At 31.0% G+C, this 21452-nt stretch overlaps 1 protein-coding gene across 1 annotated transcript in view; it reads right to left on the bottom strand.

Moving 5' to 3' along the window:
* The window catches only part of Eip78C (Ecdysone-induced protein 78C), a 45960-nt gene that overhangs the window by 9161 nt on the left and 15347 nt on the right, over window positions 1–21452 (bottom strand). Inside the window, exon 2 of the mRNA XM_089695083.1 lies at window positions 7034–7146. Within this exon, the coding sequence (XP_089551209.1) occupies window positions 7034–7146 (113 nt within the window). The remainder of the gene's footprint in view (window positions 1–7033; window positions 7147–21452) is intronic.

Here is a 21452-nt window from a genome sequence, read left to right as displayed (position 1 = left end):
ACATGCTTCCTGAGTCTGTGTTCCCCGACGAGTACAATATGGAGGTCTTCAAGAAAAGAGTGAACGGGTACCTTCTAGGGAAGCGCGCTCCATCTTAGGCCATATGACACATCTCAGCTTTCCATCAGGCGAGATAGTGGTCAAGCGCTTCCCTATCATACAATAAAAAAAGATCTTTTACTATAGGTAATTAATTATATTGATGATATCTATTTAATATACTATAATAAGAATTTTTATTGAGTAGTCTATACTCATACAATGATGTGACGATCGATTTACAATAAAGTAGCATTTTTAATTAACAACGGAAATTTAATGAATGTTAAGGCTGATTACTAATAACGATAATTATTTAACGCTTACGTATAATTATAAAATTCACAAGCGGATTCTATTAATATAATATTATGCAAAATGTTGATGATTTTGTATAGTAATTAATAATTATCAACTACTCAATGTAATATATTTCAAAGTTTAAATTAACATTGTTTTAACTGAAGCCTTTAGAAATCACATGGCAGAGTTTCGCAGCAAAAAGAAAAATAAAACATAATTCACAGCATGCATAGGTCATGTTCCATTTTTACTAAACTCTAAGCCCTTTGGCACTTCAAAAAGCTAACTGGAGTTACATAATTTTTACGTCGAGTTAAGGCACATCGCCGACGGCTACTTTCGCCGAAATGCAGCTACATGGCAGCTACTGTTATATGAAAAATGAAAATAAACGATGAACTGGGCTTTTCCTATGAATTCCAAACACAAAACACCGGTGCACATAGAAAAAAATAAATTTCAAAGCGTCGTGCCGTAGGGATTAAGTGTTATAGAACCGAGTTTTATGTATTTGTTAAAATTATAAAAAAACCGGAATGGCAAGAAAGGAATTTTGAATATAATTTTAAAACCCTATACCCTATAGCACAGACTAATAATAATATACTACGTATACAACCTATAGGTATAAAATTAGTTTCCTTTAAATTTATATAAAAGAAAATATATAAAATTGTCGTCTAAAAGAGTTGGCCAATACGACGATAAAAAGCAGTGAAATTATTGTTTATTTAAAGATGGAATTGTATCACAGTAAATTTGCTTACAAGCCCAATTGCTTGTAATATTTCGAACGGCGCACGCGTAATGCACAAATTAGACATGGGAAGAAAAATTTTAATAAAAGTTACGTTTATTTTTATACATGTCAATCTATAACGTTCAATATCTTTTATACACACAGAAAGCAGAATATGAAAAAATATCCGATACGTTCCTCAAAAAAACTGTAATTGGCTAACTAATCGCAACCCACGTATCAATAGTCTCTATTCATTCCGCACATGGTAACAAAATGGAAAAATACACCGAGTGCCTAATTGTATACAAGTTTCAATCAACTCCCGGCAGCGAAAACACGCCTCCAAATTGACGCTGCAAAAGCGCTTCGAGCAGTTTCCACATACAATGTTCCTTCAATTATTGTTATTAATTGGGCTTTGATAACCCTAAGCAGAACAATTACCCCGCCTGTTTTCCTGTTACATATTTCGTAGTTGGCAGAATTCAGTGTCTTAAATGAAATTAAACCTACTTTCTGGAATCCCTTTACGTTTCTCTCACAATTATTTCTCGGAAGCTTTCACAATGAAAGCGCATTCGTTCCGTTGTTTTACTTTGAAATATAATTATACTAGAATTATACTCGATTTCAATTTTATTACATTTAACGCTCGTTTAGATTTCTAAACTATATAAATAAAATGACTGCGTTTTTATACTTCATTATATATCAGTTAGTCGACACAACAACCCCAAGGTAATTCTTTTAAATTTCTGTTTTGATGTTTCACAATGAGTGTTGCATTTAATAAAATATGTTTAATGTGTTGGGTATGTCTAACATTGTTATCTAAATAGATTTAAGCTGAAGAGCGAATAATGAAATACGGTGTATAATCGATTTTCTGAGAAGTAAAAAAATATGAGGTCCAATTTCAAAGTCCGATAATAGCCTGGACAGCTTTTCGCTTCTTAATTGGACTTAAAATTGTATTACAGGGGGAAATGTGGACAGGGGACATCGGTTTTACACTTTAAGAATGTCTTAGGGTATCTATGGGATTGTCAATCTATTATATATTGCAATTTGTTTTAAACACTAATGCGTTTTGAATTTGAATTTCTTTTGTGTAGTTTAATTTTAATAAAGTGAATAATGAATCAAATCTGTGTTAACGAAGCGTAAAAAGCTGAGAAGTCAGCTTCGTATATAATATTTAATTATGTTAAATATAAGGCCATTCAAAATAAATCTTAAAATAGGTACTTATTTATATATTTCTATTAAATTTTCCTTTCCTCTTTTCATAACTTGAATAATATAAGTCGAAGTAGGTGTAAATCTTGTGAAAGTTAGCTTTCAATGAAATTGAAAATAGTTTCATTTTCCTTGTGAGCGATATTTTATTTCTTCATTCCTTAGGAATATAAAGGCACAAGGAGTTTGTATTATATTTTCTTCTTTCTATTGAGGTGTACCTGTAACTTATAAGGCTACTTACAGAACTTTTGCGCTGTAAGGTCTCGTCTAATCAATTTTATTTACATCTGATGTTCAATGGAATGAAATGAATTTATACGTTTTTATTTTTTTGTCCCTGTATCTACTATATTATGCATATCGTATTTTTATACGATTATAGAATCTAATGAGATAACTCAATTAATTTATTATAAAACAACATATTATTATACAACACTCATATTACAAAGAAAAGTATTAACAATTTTTAAAAGATTTTTCCTATGTATATTAAAAACTAGCTTCCGCCCGCGACTCCGTCCGCGCGGAAAAATTAAGATTTATTTATTTCTACGTATTTTTCCGGGATAAAAAGTATCCTATTTTATGCCCAGGATAATAAGGTATAATTATACCAAGTTTCATCGAAATCGAACCGTTAGTTTTTACGTGATGCCTTCACATACAGACAGACAGACAGACAGACAGACAAAAATTTTTTTAATCACATATTTGGGTTTGGTATCGATCCAGTAACACCCCCTGCTATTTATTTTTTCAATATTTTCAATGTACAGAATTGACCCTTCTACAGATTTATTATATGTATAGATAATCATAACAACTGTAACTACATTAAAATCGTATAATGCACATACCATGCAAAATGATATGCTTAATTAAATCATCGAATACCATTAACGAATGACGTATTACAAACGAGTAGAAGGAAAAACAATTGAGTACGTAGATAAGTATATATACCTCGGAAGAGTAGTATCATTCGAGGATAGAAGCGAAGAAGAAGAGGTAGAACGTCGAATAAATACAAGCTGGAAGAAATACTGGTCAATGAAAGAGATTATGAAAGGAAACTATCCACTCAACTTAAAGAAAACAGTAATAGATACATGCATCTTACCAACTCTCACATATGGATGTCAACTCTGGACTTATAGTACTAAAATAAAAACAAAAATTACTAACTGCCAAAAAGCTATGGAGAGGAGTATCCTAAAAATTAGAAAATTAGATAAAGTAAGGAGCGGGTACATAAGAAAAAAGACAAAGCTAATTGATGTTCTACACTTCAGTTTAAGACTTAAATGGCAATGGGCGGGTCATGTGGCAAGGTACAAAGACAAACGATGGACAGTAGAAGTAACAAGGTGGCAAGGACCAAAAGGAAAACGACGGAAAGGACGACCCACGAAACGATGGACTGATGACATCATAAGCATAGCAGGGAATGAGTGGATCCATTACGCTAAGGATAGAGACAAATGGTACAAATTGGAGGAGGCCTTTACCCAGACAGGGGTTCCTATTCAAGAAAAATGAATAATTCTCCAAACTTAGTTCTCTTTAAACAGCATAATGTATAGTTTTCTTTTTAAGTGTTAAATATGTAATCATAATACTGTAATATGATGGGAAATAAAAGGCTTAATTAATTAATTAATTAATTAATTAATCGATCCAGTAACACCCCCTGCTATTTATTTTTTCAATATTTTCAATGTACAGAATTGACCCTTCTACAGATTTATTATATGTATAGATAATCATAACAACTGTAACTACATTAAAATCGTATAATGCACATACCATGCAAAATGATATGCTTAATTAAATCATCGAATACCATTAACGAATGACGTATTACAAACGTCAACTGAAAATGCATTAATTATCACAGTATTGTATTTAGCATCTGTTAAAATTAACTTTCGCATGACGAATTATTATTAATGGCAATGCTGTATGTATGTATACCACAAAACGGTTAATTGAAAATGGAGCGACATTGTGTTTATTGGAAAGTATTTAACAGGCCATCAGCCTGGTCGTGCGGTTTCCTGAACCTATACCGAGGCCTGTATAAGCTAAATGAAAAATGTATCGAATGCAAACACGTTTATGGCAGTGCATAAAAAATGTTAGAGCCACGAACTCCCCTTGTATAGCCAGACTTTATATAAAGGGTAATCAACGTTATTTGTTAAATAACTTACTATATTATAATTTATAACAATATACAGCGTAAATAAATTTTGTATAAAAAAAAATTAACGTTAGATAAACTGTTATTTTTAACGCATCTTTCTTGATATCTTGATTGGTAAAAAACATCATTTTAAAGAAAAAACAGTAAAGTAAGTGTAACAGAATATTACAAATTATAAAATTATAAACTCGCAATAATAGAGTAGAAATAATTAATTTGAAATCAATTATGTAGTTTTACTGATAGCCGTCGGCAGCATAAAAAACTAGAAACTTTCTTACATTTCAAAGTCGCTGTAATTTGCATAATATAAATGTTAATTAAATAGTTCTACAGAATTCCAAAGAGCAGTTAAAGATAATTTGATATTAAGTGTTTCAGGTTTATTTAAAATGCAGCTTGTTTAAAAAGTAGGCACTTACGTCCTACACCCTTGCAAGTATTCCCAATACCTTGAAAATAATACAATTTCTTTTATATTTCTACCACGTAATATCGGCATATGTAATTAAATATTAATACTAACAAGAATTGTTTGCGTCATCGCTTGTATTAATAGCGAAACCAATCAAATATGAATTTTGCAGCTTATAAGTTATTACAAGCCGACTTAATTTCTTAATTTATGAGTATTAAGGCATTAGGGTTCAATCATTTTGTTGTATCTTATGTCCTACGATCACAACTATTGTAATATTATATCGCGAAGATTATTTATTTTTCATTATTTATATTAAAAGACGCGGAAAACAATTTATTTTGCGATGGCATTCATATCAGAATATTTTTTTAAGTGACGAAAAAATTATCGTTTTTAAAGTTTTACTCGTAATAATTAAATAATTGGTACAGCTGTTAAACTAACTGGCAATTTTCCATTTTCTCTAGGCATGTGCAGGCCTTTATTATTTTATATTATCGCAGTAATAAGAAAATATAAGGTTGATCAGTAACAATCATTTTAAGAAGCTCATTAAAACATAGATGTTCAATATTTTCTAATTACAACTTTTCTTATATTTTTGATAATTGTATTAAAAAAAAAACAGTTCTAAATTCTAATGTGATCTCCAAAAAAAGTTTATTCTGCATTAAGAAGTATTATATTTTTATTCTGTAAAATGTAAAATTTATCTTTTATGTGTACAATAAGAGTTTATTAATAAATTTTTATTGATCGAATACTAATAGCACGTCATCTAAATAATTAACGCACTGATTCGATTAACGAATTCTAATTTAAATTAGGCTCAGTGTGGCTAATAGACGAGATTTGTACAATTAGCCTGAATATAATTTTGTAATGGTAATTTAGATTGAAAATTTGAGGATGAAGAGATTATTGAGTATAGTAATTTTTAGGTTATTAAAATGGATGCTACCGATTCTTGGATTTTATTTAAAATGAATGAATTTCAGTAGTTTAAACCTATTCTTATTAAAATTCACAAAACACCATTTTACTTTTTTGGAAATCTCATTTTAGTATTAAACAAAAACTAAACATTTTATTTAGTTTAAAACTATAAATATTAAAGACAAACTATTTTTAAGCACGATTTCATCGATTCTTTATATTATTATTTAACAAGACGTTACTTATTTATGACGAATTATATTTATTTTCTTGTCTTATATTTTATTTCAATTTTATTGAAGTATTTAACGTAAAGTATTTAACAACTTAAAAATATATTCTTTTCAAACTAAAAAGTATAGTTTTATTGGTTGTACAATTTTCTATTGGTGTTATTCGTTAGTTTTAAAACTGTCAACAACATCAGGTTTATTTATTACGAAACTTGGTTTAGCACAAATTTTTTACACATTATTTTAAAAATATTTTAGTTTCATTTTTCAAAACAAATTTTAGTCACATTTATTTATCATTTGTAGTTTTAACTTTTAACTTGATTTTAGCGCGGTAGTTAAAAAACTTTTAAATATTTTAGTTGTAACATTCAACAAAATTATTACACATATTTATTTAAAATTGATTAAAGACACGTCTAATTATATTCTTAAAATTTTTAAAACTTGTTAGTATAATTAGCAATTATTTAAAAACGGTTAACATTAAAGTATAATAATTATCACAGTTACAAAAAAAAATACAAATTGCTTAAAAATGCATAAATATAAAATGTCGCGAAATATCTCTATAATGCGCACTGCAAAGTTAAGGAAAACAATACGAAACTATAATAAAACTAGTTTATTAACATTTAAAGAACTAAATGTTAGACGAAACTAACTTAAATTGAAATAAAATAAAATAAGTGTCAGAGTTTAAACGAAATTTAAAATCGCGAAAAGGCTTTAAAATGAACACCATAAATCAAAAACGTAATTTAAAAATCGCTAAAGAAACTTTAAAATTAAAATCAAAAAGTAAAAACCGAATTTAAAAGTGCCTCCAATATAATAAAATGCGACGTACTTGTACGTAGCGCGTAGCTCGTAGCCGCTCGTAGTCTGGCTCGTAGCGATGCACTTACCTTGCAGCCCTCGCACGAAGTGACGCCGTAGTGGTAGCCGGAAGCCTTGTCCCCGCACACCTTGCACGGGGCAGCAGCCTTCCCGCCTGCGCCTGCGCTATCCGCCTGTGCCTCTGCAACAGATTGCATATTATCTATAGTCCGAGAGCCAGTGACTGAAAATATTTCATGATTGATTTTTGATAGATACGAATTTATGTGGATGGTATTTCAGTTTATTGACTTGGAGAACGTGTTCTTAGGGTTGTATTTGTATTAAGTTTATAGATAAATATAGATTATATCTGTGTTTTTGTTTGTCTTAAAAATAATAATATTTTAGAATGTTTTATAGTTAGTTTTAAGAACATGAATTTGATATAGCTCTGTTTATTTATGTAGATGACGATTTTTGTGATTAATAACTACAATTATTCTGACTCAAACTCATTTAACTGCTTTTTTTTCAAGTTCGGAATCGGCACTTCCTTTCAATACACCCACATTTGTCAAGTTGTCCCTAAGCTTATATAACACAATTATGAGCACCGACTCACACATGACTACGAATAATTAGTTCTGGAACGTATAAATTAGAGTTCCAGGAACATATAGACGAGTGGGTCGATTTAATTTCAGTACATAGTCCTGCTAAGAATACTTACTTTGCCTTTTAAACCTTCATTTACACTACTTGCAGGTATCGCCTTACAACTCTTCCTTTGAGATGAGAGAAAATTAAGAAGTGTACCGTTTAGCTCTAGCGTGCCTCTCACCTATATAGAAGGATCTAAGGCTGGTTACACACGGGTCGCTTCGTACAAGAATTTAAGTGTTGTTTCACACGATTCGTGTTGTTCTTTGTGAGATATTGACCTAAATGTTCACGAATACGTGTTTTTAGAGGGCTGTGAAGATGTTTGTAGGTCTTTTGCGTTTGCGTTTGTAGACCGATTTTGACGAAATGTTATGGTTTAAGTGAAATTTTAAGCTTTCCTTTGTTTGTTCACAAGTCTACACTGCTGAAAATACTAATATAATATGTATATTTTATTGAAAGCTAAGTAAAAATATCGAATGGTCAAACCTATAATATATAATATTATTGCGTATAAGCTTATTAATTTCAAAATAAATATCTATTATTATTAATTATATTAATTGTTAATAATAAAAGAAATTGCTAAAATATGAGTAGTATCATACGAAGTAAGACTTCACACATTATGTCATGATGTATTCTTATTGGTCAAACACGAGACTCGAGTATCCGGACTGAGGTCAGACTATAATTTGCATCCACGCTGCATCTAACGCCACGTTGTTGATACATTTACGTGCGACCAAACCAAACGTACAGCTTATTAATGCATCTGAGTGCTTCAATGCAATCTCAAATGGATTTAGAGTGGGGATTAGTACCAAGCCTTTACGAGGAACGGTTCGATAGAATTAGCACAGTTTCTTTGATTCAAGCTTGTTGGAGTGTCGTTGTGTCCCACTTTGTTATTTAGATCGCTCTAATTATTTATACCCTATTTGTGTTAATGTTTGAATAATTTTAAACGTTAGAAGCGTTTAGCTGGGTGCAACTAATGGTTTATAAAAATGGAGTTTTATCACTGCAAACTCACAGTATTTCAATAGATTTTCAATTTATACTGTTTGAGAGAGCTTTGGACATTCCTTTGAATGACGGTTACTTTATCTGGTTATAATACATTGTTGAATGACAAGCTTATAAAGAAATTTAATATTATTTTTGTCTTTAAGTGATCTGCTTTTTTATTTAAAAGGATATAATATCAGGATAATTTGCGATATAAAACGGAGCAACAGAATATGAAAGTTGGGCATTGAATCAAACACGTTTGTCTAAATCTCTTTGATGCAACTCAAATATTATAGCAACTATAAAACGTAAAGAATTGTATGAAATGTTGGTAAAAAGAAACTAGTTATAAATAGATTTAAAGTTTTGATTGTATTTACGCTATTAATGTTGTAATTCAAAGTTACGTTGTAATTTTGTAAGAATATAAAAGGTTTCTTCGTTATAGGTTGATGAACTTGTATATTTTGAGAAACTTACAGCGGGTTAACTTAGGTTAATTTATTTATAAGATGCAATGCCAATATGCATACGCAGATTAACATATTAATATTGGCATAAGAATACATTATAATGTAAAGATATTTTAGATATCTATATACATATATAAAACTCAAAGGTGACTGATATAGTGATCTATCAACGCACAGCCCAAACCACTGGACGTATCGGACTGAAATTTGGCATGCAGGTAGATGTTAGGACGTAGGCATCCGCTAAGAAAGGATTTCCCGAAATTCTTGCGGGAACGGGGAAAAACGGGGATGCATCATGCACGTACAAAGTCGTGGGCGGAAGCTAGTAATATCATAATTGTGGACATTATAATAAGATTATTTTTGTAGTGTAGCATTTTTATAGTTTTTAATCTCGATTTCTTAATATGTAGGCTATGTCAACTAAAACTCCAATACTAAAATTAAAATTAGATAATATTGAGACAGTCTTTTGCCTGAAATACTCTCGATCGAACGCAGGGTCCTAATAATAAATCTAGTCTGAATGTCTTTCTGAGCGAGATGTGAATGAATTATTAATAGAACTGAAACCTAACTTCATAGTTGTATCTAATATGCACAGCGAACATATGTATCTACTCGTTATTTTCCAGCGAGGCATATAATTACGGTCGCGGCGCTCACATAAAACCATATTTTTGTGTTAAATAAACGTTTAAATCTGATTTACATTTTTACCTCAGCCTCGGAGTTGCCGGTGGAAACTAAAAAGACTGTAAAACCCGCCATCTCACTATTGAGTTACCAAGCTGCCTGCAGCGTAGTCTGTAACTCGATAACTTGCGAATTTATGGAAAAATGCTCAGGTATGGAAAAATATAGGACATCTTTAATATATATATATGAATCTCGTGTCACAATGTTTGTCCTCAATGGACTCCTAAACCACTTAACCGATTATAATAAAATTCGCACACCATGTGCAGTTCGATCCAACTTGAGAGATAGGATAGTTTAAACATGTAGGTACCACGGGCGAAGCCGGGGCGGACCGCTAGTATTTATATAAAACTAGTTGACCCAACAGACTTTGTCTTGTCTTTGCGCAAATTGTCAAACCGGCCGTATAGTTTATATGGCCGGTATGTTTTCACGTTTTATTAATTGTTGGCAAAAAATTCTTCAGGTTTTTCTTCATAAGATCCTTCTCCTGACAACACATTGAAATAATAATTATCGAAATTGGTCCAGCTGTTCTCGCGTGATGTTGCGACCAAGGGAAATGTATAGAAGATTCATTTTTATATACCTACAGATATAGTTTAAAGCTTCGTTGTGATATCAAATTATCGAGTTACATGTTTGTGATGTTTAGGTGCAGCCTCCCTTGCTGCCACGCTCCAATTAGCTAAACAATCCACGCTTCGAATAGTGAAGAACGGCTGCGTTTGATATATCCGTTTTCAGCTGTGTTTTGTGTCGCGCGTTGTTTGTCATTTTTGTACAGTTTTGAATATTCTTTGACAACTATGAGGATACAGTAGCGATATATATTTGCTTTAATTTTATACCTACCTAGTTATTTTTATATGATATCATTGATTTGTTTCGTTTTTTTTTTCAATGAGAAAGTTTAATAATCAAAAAGGTCATCTTGGAGATGACTGGAATGAATGAAAATTCTTTAGACCCAGGGATCTACGTAAAAATGTGCGTAGCTTTTTCGCAACTAATTTTATAATACTCATAATAATTATAATATCGAACCATCTATTCAGTAACATAATGAAAATCTTTTTCTGTCATGTTATGAAATGAGATTTTCTTTCAGTACTTATAAGGTCACGGATTCAATCATTATACTTTAGTTATTATGACGACGTTTCTATCCTGTAGCAAATTAATGAAATTGATTGAATGCTTTTTACGAATTCACGAAAAAACTTATAGAAATATTTATAGTATTTATATAATCTGCTAGTTATTAGGAATATATTGACTACCTTCGAAAAGATTTCACTCGAAAAGAAAAAAATAATATCGCTCTTTATTCACTTAAACAAATACATTAAAGTTGTGGAATGCGTGTTTGTACAAATGTCGTATTCATGTCCATGAACCTACTTAAAAGGTTTTTCTTATCTATGGAAAATGTTATTTATATCTCATGTATCTCGTTCAATCATCATTTATTTTGGGAACCGTTTATTAAGTTTAATTGCTATATTAATTAACCACCAAACCGCCCACGTACAGTATCGGTTTTATAGATAAAAATGTTTTACGTCATAGCATAGTAACAGGAGCTTTGCTATTAACATTGTAAATATAGAGTAACGTTTATGCGAATGGTAATACAATATTGAAGTAAACAATGAATTGATAGAGATGCTGGTTAATTCTACACTCGTGCATATAACAATTCAAGTTTTCCTTTAAATTTGCTTACCTACTCGTACATAAGTTCAAATATTATTTTAAATTAAAAGCGTGACTATTGAGTTTATTTGTTACTTAAAAACATACAAATTATCCTCTTCATAATATATATTAGATACCTGACGATGATTTATCGAAACTTTAATAAAATCGAAATAAAAGTAGAACTAGTGAATTGTGTGTTTCTTTAAAAATCTTTACTAAGTATAAAATGCAGTTCCATCAAGAGGTAACAATGCAAAATATAAATATTTTATCAGATAAATTTATTGTCATACAATAAAGATTATTGTTTCATCCACTCTCGATTACAATCTAATTGTTAGAAGAGACTATATTTTTTGTAACAATAATCCAAAGTGCGTATATTTTTATATCAAAGGGATGCGTATTGACTATTGAATGTCAATCCGATTAAGGGCCGATTTTTCAATCCTTGGTTAAAATTTATCCGTTCAATAAAGTATTACAGGAACATTTTAAAATGTCACCTGTAAACTGTCATATACGGACAATTAGAATACATTTTTGAAATGGTAGTTTAATACAGTAGAACTCCAATTATCCGAACTCCGACTATCCGAATCGCCGATTATCCGAATCACAAAAAATTGTCCAAAAAACGTCAAAGTGCGCTATTATTCTTCCCCCCGCGAAGCCAGTGTTTGCGCGTCAAGTCTTGACTTGACTTGTTGTGCTTACACTGACTTGAGATATTTAAAAAACAATGATTTTTATTTCTAAACTTGTACATAAGTAGGTACATTTTATTTATATATTTAAAACATGTGAAAATTTCATGTTTCTTTCATTTAATTCCATAAAAATATAGTGCAATATCGAAACGTAGCTTTTATTCTCTCCAATTGCAAATTAAAAAAAAAATCCGATTATCCGAATATTTGATTATCCGAATGGGTCCCGGTCCCCATTAATTCGGATAATTGGAGTTCTACTGTACGTTATTCGATGAATAAGTTTTAACCAAGGATTGAAAAATCAGCCCTTAAACCATGTTAGTTTCTATATTGGGGTTTAGACATGCAACAGCGGATTTATTTAACATTACGTAATTGTTACGTTGTTTTTAATTGATTGAATCTTTTAATCCGACGATCTAGTACTTACAGTGGTAATCTTAAGTATTACACCCAGGAGATCGTGGATTCATTCTTTACTGACTATTAGGAGTCCCTTCTCTTATGTCCCTACATATTTGGCATAGATACACCGCTTATCCATGATCAAATCGATCCGTGAAAATGGATAAGAAATATACCTGTCCTATATCACACATAGATACTGGTCTTCATAGAATATTTTCATAACAATGAATAATAGAAGGGACGAAGCATTATAAAAATGAAGCCAGACGGCGAATTAACTTATGAAGTGAATATCGAGATATACCTATTTGGAAAAATCCCAGAGGCCTAACTTAGATATAAGTAGTTACATTTTTATAGATAATAATGATTGTTATAATTTAGTTACATCCAGGGGGATATTGATAGTATTTTAATTTAATTTAAAAGGTAGTGCGTACCTGTATAGCCACAAGGTATTTTGGAATTAATAAAATATTTTGAGGGGTGTTAGACAGAATGGAATGAAGTCCAGTGCATATAAGTGTCTGAGCCCTGAGGTATTTTTGATAGGATTTGTCTATTATATTAAAGGGGTTTCTAAATACCTTTTGTTCCATATTTATTAAGATTAACGCACTTATTTCTAATACTATGGTATATAGCAATAAAATAAAAAAATGATATAAAAAGGTGTATAATAAGCCTGTGGCTGACAAAGACTAATAGTTATTAAAAATGACATTGAAATGGTAACGAAATGTATTTGCAAAGCGAGACATAATATAGAAGATATTTATATGTATACAAGAATGGCTTTTATATTCATAGAATATTGCATCAAACAGAGTGCTGATTGGCTACTTCCCACGCGTGATTTTCAATATAACACTTCATTTTCACTAACAAGCTACATTTAGTAGAATCGATAATATACAGACAAATCCCCATTAATGATACTTTTATAAAGGAAAAGCTCCTTGAGGATATCTATTTCTAAATATAGTAAATTAATTAAGGTGTTATTCAGTGATATGAAATTGATATTTCTGAGAAACATAGAAAACAAAATAAAATAATATAAATCGAATGTTCTTTTGCAAATTTAACTATAATAATGTGAATTAATAACAAATGAATTAATGTTAATAAAATAAAACTGAGAAAGATGTGACATGTAAAATGTATATCTAATCAATAATGTATAATTATTTGCATGCTGTTGAATGACGGCTTAACATGCTGTAATAATGTATTTTAAAACCTATGTATACCATTTACTTGCAAATAAACGATTTATTTATTTATTTAAATATTTACTTTATTTATAATATATATTATATAAAATAGTCATCTGCACCAAAACCTTTAATTGAGGTATACTAGACTTACTTCCAGATTCCATTTCGCAATACACAAGGCATTCAATTTTAAATACGTATGTACCTAAATTTAAGCCTAAGAACATTGAATACATGAAAACAGAATACAATATCAGTTTCCATTAGGCAACTTACTAATTCAGATTAGGAATTATTTTTAAGACATATTCAGATATGTCTTAAAAAATAATTCCACAAACATGAACATATAAATTAAAATAGCAAATAAATTTAGGAATTAATATTATATAGATAGTGGCGATTCTAACTAAAATAAAAGCTCCCTTGGTTCACCCTACGCCTTGTAAAATTAAATAAATCACATCAACCCACACTCCACAGAGTCACAATCATGTCACAATATATCACGATTTTTAATTTTTGTAGATGTCTCGCCAAACTTAATACAAGGGGTCCAGATATGGTTATTTGCAATGATTACAATCAATTTATATCACGAATTACGTAAGTATACTATAGTTTTAAATAATTTGGAAAATCCAAAAGTGCACGCCTCATAATTTTTTTTTAATAAATATTTATTAATTATTATTTTTGTTTATTTAATAACAATTAAACCACATCGAATCAGACCCTGAAAAATGAAAGGGTTCTATTCCTGAGCATACTCAAGCGTAAGAGAAAAAAAAAGACTCGATTAGTAAAGTATTTCGGTCGCTATCGTGTTAACAAGAAAAAGGATCCGCACATACAGACACACGGACGTCCAAGACAGAACTTTTTTAAACTGTTTTTTAACTAGTTTAAATAACAAAAATGACATCAAAAATATCATGAACGTTAAAAATAGTGTTTTTTCTTAATATGTGTGTGTATGTATTATCTTACAAGTGCAATGTATGATACATAAAGACATTTTAAGTTTGAAAAATCAGATGTTTTGCGCGAAGTGACAGTAGTACCCACCTCAACGCTTCGCTTATGAGGCGTGCAATATCCTACTTATTATCACGTTATAATATGCTATGAAAAGTAATTTTTCATAGACTATTATTTACAGAGATATATTATGGTTAGAAAACTGAGTCTGATGTGTAAGTAAGTTCTTTTATAAAGTTCGTCTGATGTATAAGTTCTAAGGTGAGATTTTTTAAAAGAAGGTAATTAAATTACATCGTTTCCTTTATACTTCAATATAGAATCTCCAAATTTAAATCAGTGTTCAAGCTAATTTGCTGAAAACCTGGCACTTCCTCCAACGAGAAACTAATGGAATTATTCCCGGCAAATGTAGTTTAAACCATCTTAACTGACAATTAAACTTTCGACAGAGAAACCGCACTCAAATCTATTAATATAGGTCCTATTAAAATATACATGAGGTCTATTTTTGCATGAACATTAAAACTGCACTATGTTTAAAGAATCAAATAGAGGATTATTCCTGCGACTAGAATGGCTCAATCAAATGGGTTAGCTATCAATACAACATGACGTCAAAGGACTTAGCTGTCCCGAATTGGCTTAACTGACCCGATCCATGTTCCCAAACGCAATGAAGTGCGATTTGTTTTCTAAAATTTCGATTCCGTAGTATGAACGATTGATTTTTTTTCAGATATGTATTTTAGGAATAAAAGACAATTGTAACCGTGCTTATAAAATGTATTTCTAATTATCATGCGTGTCGTTTTGATGTCTTAATTATAAAGTTAATCTAGTTGGATATTTTTTTACTCCCCTCGTCTACTAGGAAGTATATTTTTATCGACATACTTAGCGTGGAACGTTTGAACTCAGGTCTAACAGGCCGAGTTTTCAAGTAGGGCATGGCCTTAATATTGAATGACCATAAAAATAGTAAAAAGAGGTGATCTGAGTACCTATACTTAAATCGTAATAGCTTGTGTTAGTTAAGAATATTACGTTATTTCAACAGATATTATTTATAAATCTTATACTTAGTCGTACTAAGTTTATAATCCTATTACAGAATACCCTTTTTAACGTATTTATTTGAAACAAAAGTTCATTTGGAAATAAAAGTAGATAGAAGCTACCTATGACGTTGTCTGTATAGCGATATTGCAAAAATTGTTTCGGTATGGAATATTTATTTAGAAAAGAGATGTGAATATTTAAGCAGTTAAAACACAATTAATAAATAGATAAGTATTTGTATTTTATTATTTGTGTTTATTATCTCAAGGTTTATTTTATGTCATGTTTTTCCAGATTGTATTTTGTTTACTTTTTAGATCTGATTTTCTGTTTGTTTAGACTACAGATATATAATAATTGATAATTACTTATAGGTTTAAGCACGTTTGGTTTATTGTGATTTTTTAACATCCAGAATCCAGATAAAAGGTTGTATTATATTTCCAATTTTCCATTAGATACGTTTGTATTATTAACAATTTTTTGAATAATAAATATCCATTAGTTGTTGCTAATGGAAAATATAAGCCTCTGTCTTTCGACGCATCATTTTTGCGTATTCATTTCAACGGCACTGCCAAATTTTGGGATACCATTTTTGAATTCGCATTTGAAGGGAACATTGGAAAATAACTTTGACATTCATGAAGTACATGCACAGATATGACGAATTGTTATGCGCATCAAAATAAACTACAAATAAACAGATTTTTTCATACAACAGATCGTAAAGCAGATATCAAGGTCTGTTTTCCTGTCCTGTGTAAAAATATGAAGTAAGAATGTTAAATATTCATTACTGAAAATAAACCTTTGTATTCTGAGCCGTTCTTTACAAAACTTTATACCTAAGTCTTTTAAAGCTCTGAACTTAGGAACTCTCCGCTAAGAAAAGTTTAAGATAATGGAGCCGGTCAATTAGCCATACCTAATACATATATATAGAATACCTAATACATACTATATAGAAATTATGTTGGTAACTATGTCTTCCACTAGGAGTATGAAGTGTTAATTTCTTAACTGTAAAATTATTAAATTGTGTATATGTACCCGCATAATGTCTATAAATATGTAGGCATAACAAGTTCAATAAATTATATTAAAAGTTGAGATAGGTACTCTACTACAAAGTAAAATGTTTATGTAAGTTGTAAAATGTGTGTTTATGTGTTTGAAGATGAATCTAAGTATGTAAATAATAAAATGGTATACGATGCGTGTCTTCCACGCATGAGGTGTGTGGTGAATGTGACTGGTCATAACTCATGGAAGGAAAGGAAGAGGAGCATTGTAATAGATAAGGTCATGGTTCGACGCCTTTCATAATCTTCCGTAGACATTATTTATGAAAGAAAATAAAAGTCAATCATCAAAATTAGTTTTTCGATAAAATACAATACCTACATAGTTTTAGAAATAGTTACGTTTTATAATATGTATTTGTGCTATTTAACTCGGAAAGTCGGAATTAATAATGGCCAACAAGCATAATGATAATTTCAAACTGAATGATTTTATTATTTCTCTAAATACCAATTACATTTATTTAAACCGTATTTTATAGCATTCAGAATAAAGTACTTAGTTAAATTAATAAAAATTAATCTAGACAAGTGAACAGTGCAACAAAGTTTCCACATTGATAAGTACTTATAGGAAATCATAAAATGGAAGATACATTCTTGGCGGTAATCAGCCAGCCAGTAAAATGTTCTTGCAATTATGACGTATAAGATTTGCAAAGAGCAAGCGAATAGCGCACGTGGGCGTCCATGGGCAGGCGCAGCCGATCGATAAAGCAACAAGTTACGTAACTGACTTTCTACCGAGACCATCTTGCTCTTACTCGCCTCTCGCTCACTCCAACTCTAGGGTTGGCTCGTCTGTATTTTAATTATATTTATTACTTCGTATAATGGGTAATGTATAGTGGAATTTAATAGAAAATTTTACGATATACTTCGATTTTAATTACTTTAATTGAAGTGAAACTTCTTTATCGGGGGTGGAAAAAAATGTTGTGTAACATTTTTGCGTTACGCCGCGCGCGTGACATTTTTGCGTTACGCCGTACTCGTGACATTTTTGCGTTACGCGCCAACTTTTTCTTATCCCTACCACGCGTGATTCGAAGTATACTTTCTCCAGCGGAGTAGGGATAGCGTATCGTTTTAACGTACGTCCTATCACTTTACTTGACCGTTTTTCTATTGCACTCGTATTAATTTCCAACGCTCTATAGTGACGTGGTAATATTACATTAAAGTGATCAGCAAAATCTAAGTGTTTATTTTAATTCTAATTCCAGTGAATTTCTAAAAAAAGTAAGTAATTACATCTCTTTTTCTAATACTTAGGTGTTATTATGGTATTTATTTTTCTAAGTTATTTAAAATTAACCTCACTTTTTGATTGTATTTTTCAATTTTTTACAATTTTATTAATATATGTATAGATATACACTAACACGTGGGTGGAATTATGGTATAAATTTTTTCTAACATTTGAATGTTGATTGTGGTACATATTTATTTTTCTAAAATATTAAAAGTTATTCTCAGTTTTTGATTGAATTTTTTAAAACACCAACACGTGGGCGTGATCATGTTATTTATTTTTCAAGTTATTTAAGCTTAACCTCTGTCTTAACTTTTGAACTACCGCACGAGCCGAGCGAGCGAAGCGAGCGAGTTGCAGCAGCGGCCGGTGTAAATATTTAAATAGGTAGCGAGGAGCGAAGCGACGAGCATCTTAGGTTAACTTTTGAACTACCGCACGAGCCAAGCGAGCGAAGCGAGCGAGTCGCGGCAGTGGCCGGCGTAAATATTCAAATAGGTAGCGAGGAGCGAAGCGACGAGCATCTTAGGTTAACTTTTGAACTACCGCACGAGCCGAGCGAGCGAAGCGAGCGAGTTGCAGCAGCGGCCGGTGTAAATATTTAAGTAGGTAGCGACGAGCGTGTGACTAACGTATTTCTTTAATATTGTATATAGTAAATTATTTTTTGAAAAATAAGGACATAAAGAAGTTTCACTTCTTACGTGTGTACTCTAGTACACGCACACATTTTTTATTGTCAGTGCAATTAAATAAATTATTTTATTGTTTTATAATTGGCATTAAATTACAGTAATAATTAAAAATCAAGAAAAAGATCATTATTTTATTAAAATATTTATTATTGTTTATTTTAGCATCATCATAATAATCATCTAAGTGAGAAAGTAGAGAAAATCACCACAGACAACACAAATATTCACTTATAATACCACAAGAGCTTCAAAATTATCGGGTATTTTCCGATAGGTTCGTTGCAAACAAATGAAGGAGTCAAGTTTTTAGTCAAGGTCAAAAAATCACGAGCGCGAAGCGCGAGTGATTTTTCCTGAAAAACTTGACGACTTTATTTGTTTGCAGGGAACCTTGAGGGAAATGCCAGATAATTTTGAAGATCGTGTGGTATTCGGGAGACTATTTTTCCGTCCCAAATGTCGGCCAATAATTTCACAATTGAATTGAACCTGTCAGTTTGACGTCAACGACCAGAGAAAATTTTCAAAAAATTATCAGTATAATACCATGTAGGTTGTACCACGTGGCGTCGAATGGTGCAATTCTATTGGTCGATATTTGGATCGGAAAAATAATCAACTCAATTCAGAAAATTCTTTATTCATTTAAATGTTTAAAACTGCCACTGAATAAAAACGAAATACAATGTGACAAGAAACGGTCCACTAAGTGAGCTGTATAAACGCGACCACACCGTCTCACTTCCTAATAAACTGAGCATCCATAACTAATTGAAGCGGATGTCTGTGGACCGCGTTTGATGCTTTCAGGTAATGCGTCACTGGTTTGCTTCTCCATTAGCGAACTGATTCAATCACGAATGCTATCAATAACATCTTACTACCGGTTCACATGCATTATTATATCACATCAATTTACGTACCGACATTTTCTCTCCAACCATATTATGATACATAAACAGTAATCGGACAAGACACATCATAATATATCTACAATTTCATTGTCCATCATTCTAATTTGCAGGCAAACAGTTTACAAACTATTACGTAAAATTACATAATCACAATAAGAGGCAGCCCTGATAATTTTCCTAAGTACTGAGAACAGTTCAACAAACTGCGCAAGAGGCGAACGTTGAACCTACACTAACCGTTATTTCGTCTCACTCTCGCACGCTACTAAAATTCGCTCCATCTCTTTCTAGACCATAATACCTTATTCGATAATTTTCCATTGAAGTTATTCTTCTGTGGGAATGTTTAAAGACGTTTAATAACTCTGCAATGTATCTTAAACAACCACTGTTAGGTATAGGAGTTAGTCATGCGTCCCCTCCGCTTAGTAAGTACTTATTAGAAGGTATCACATAAAAACAATTAATGCGGTAAAAACTAGATATAGAAAGTTGCAACGAATTCAATTACGAAAAGATCAAATTCATTTGCAATTGAATAAAAATGAAAGAATTAGTTTAGATATATTTCATAAATTAATTAGACAAAGCCTTATTGAACGTAGTTGTACTGACCTTCAAAATGAAATATATATTGTTCTATGCATTATAGTCTCACTACCGCAAACCGTCTGGAATGCATTCCATTCCTTATAAGGCTGTAGGTATTAAGCTTCTGCAGTATAAAATATCCTAACTTCTAAAACACCCACACCAAATAAAACTAAATTGTATAATTTAGTAGACTTTGTTATCTTATAATATAGGCATTTTTTAAGTTTAATCCCTGCCTACATAAACATAAATATTAAAAAGATCGAATACAGGTTATTTATTATATTATAGTATGATAATTAAAACAAATATTACTTTACTTACACTATTACAGGTTATTTTAATGACAGCCGTAAGCAGGGAGGGCTTTTTTCGCCGATGCAAAAAGCCAAAAAGAGTTATAAGAACGATCGCATTGGAAGTAATCCGGAAATTTTGTAGACCACTCAAAGGGAAAGCGGAGGGACTCAAATTTAATGCCATTAGTGATTCAATGGTTTGGGAAGTAATGAACATCAAAAATGACATTGGTCTACAAAAATAACTCTTCACTAAACCAACACGAGATACATCATTATTCACTTTAAAAACAACAACACATGTTTTCCTATCAACCTTAACCATCTCCTATTTTTTCATTGTATCGAATTTTTACTTTTAGATTTAAATACAATAAATGTCCATGACGTGTTACGAATTACGATGTGCTAATTACACATTTTGTTATTAAAATCTTTGCGTATGAAAAATATTGTCGTATTTCGTAATTACTATGCGAATTAATATGTTATGGTCATAATATAAACGATAATATTTGTTTTTTTTTATGACATGTTTGCTTGCAAATTATCGGAGATATAACAGTGAATATCTATGAATAGATGCAAAAAATTCTACTGAATTTTAAGGAGCTCCAATTTGCATAATTTGGTATTGTTTTCCGGGTCGAATATGGTCTCGACTACGGTCTAATTTAACATTTGCACGCCTTGATTACAGGCATCATGAAGTATATCTAT

Source organism: Colias philodice, chromosome 1 (assembly GCF_061535455.1).
Source record: "Colias philodice isolate Cphi_HAF_F1 chromosome 1, ilColPhil1 Martin Lab GWU primary, whole genome shotgun sequence".
Classification (NCBI taxonomy): domain Eukaryota; kingdom Metazoa; phylum Arthropoda; class Insecta; order Lepidoptera; family Pieridae; genus Colias; species Colias philodice.
Note: the sequence above shows the minus strand (reverse complement) of the source record. Positions and strands in the feature narration are given on the sequence as shown.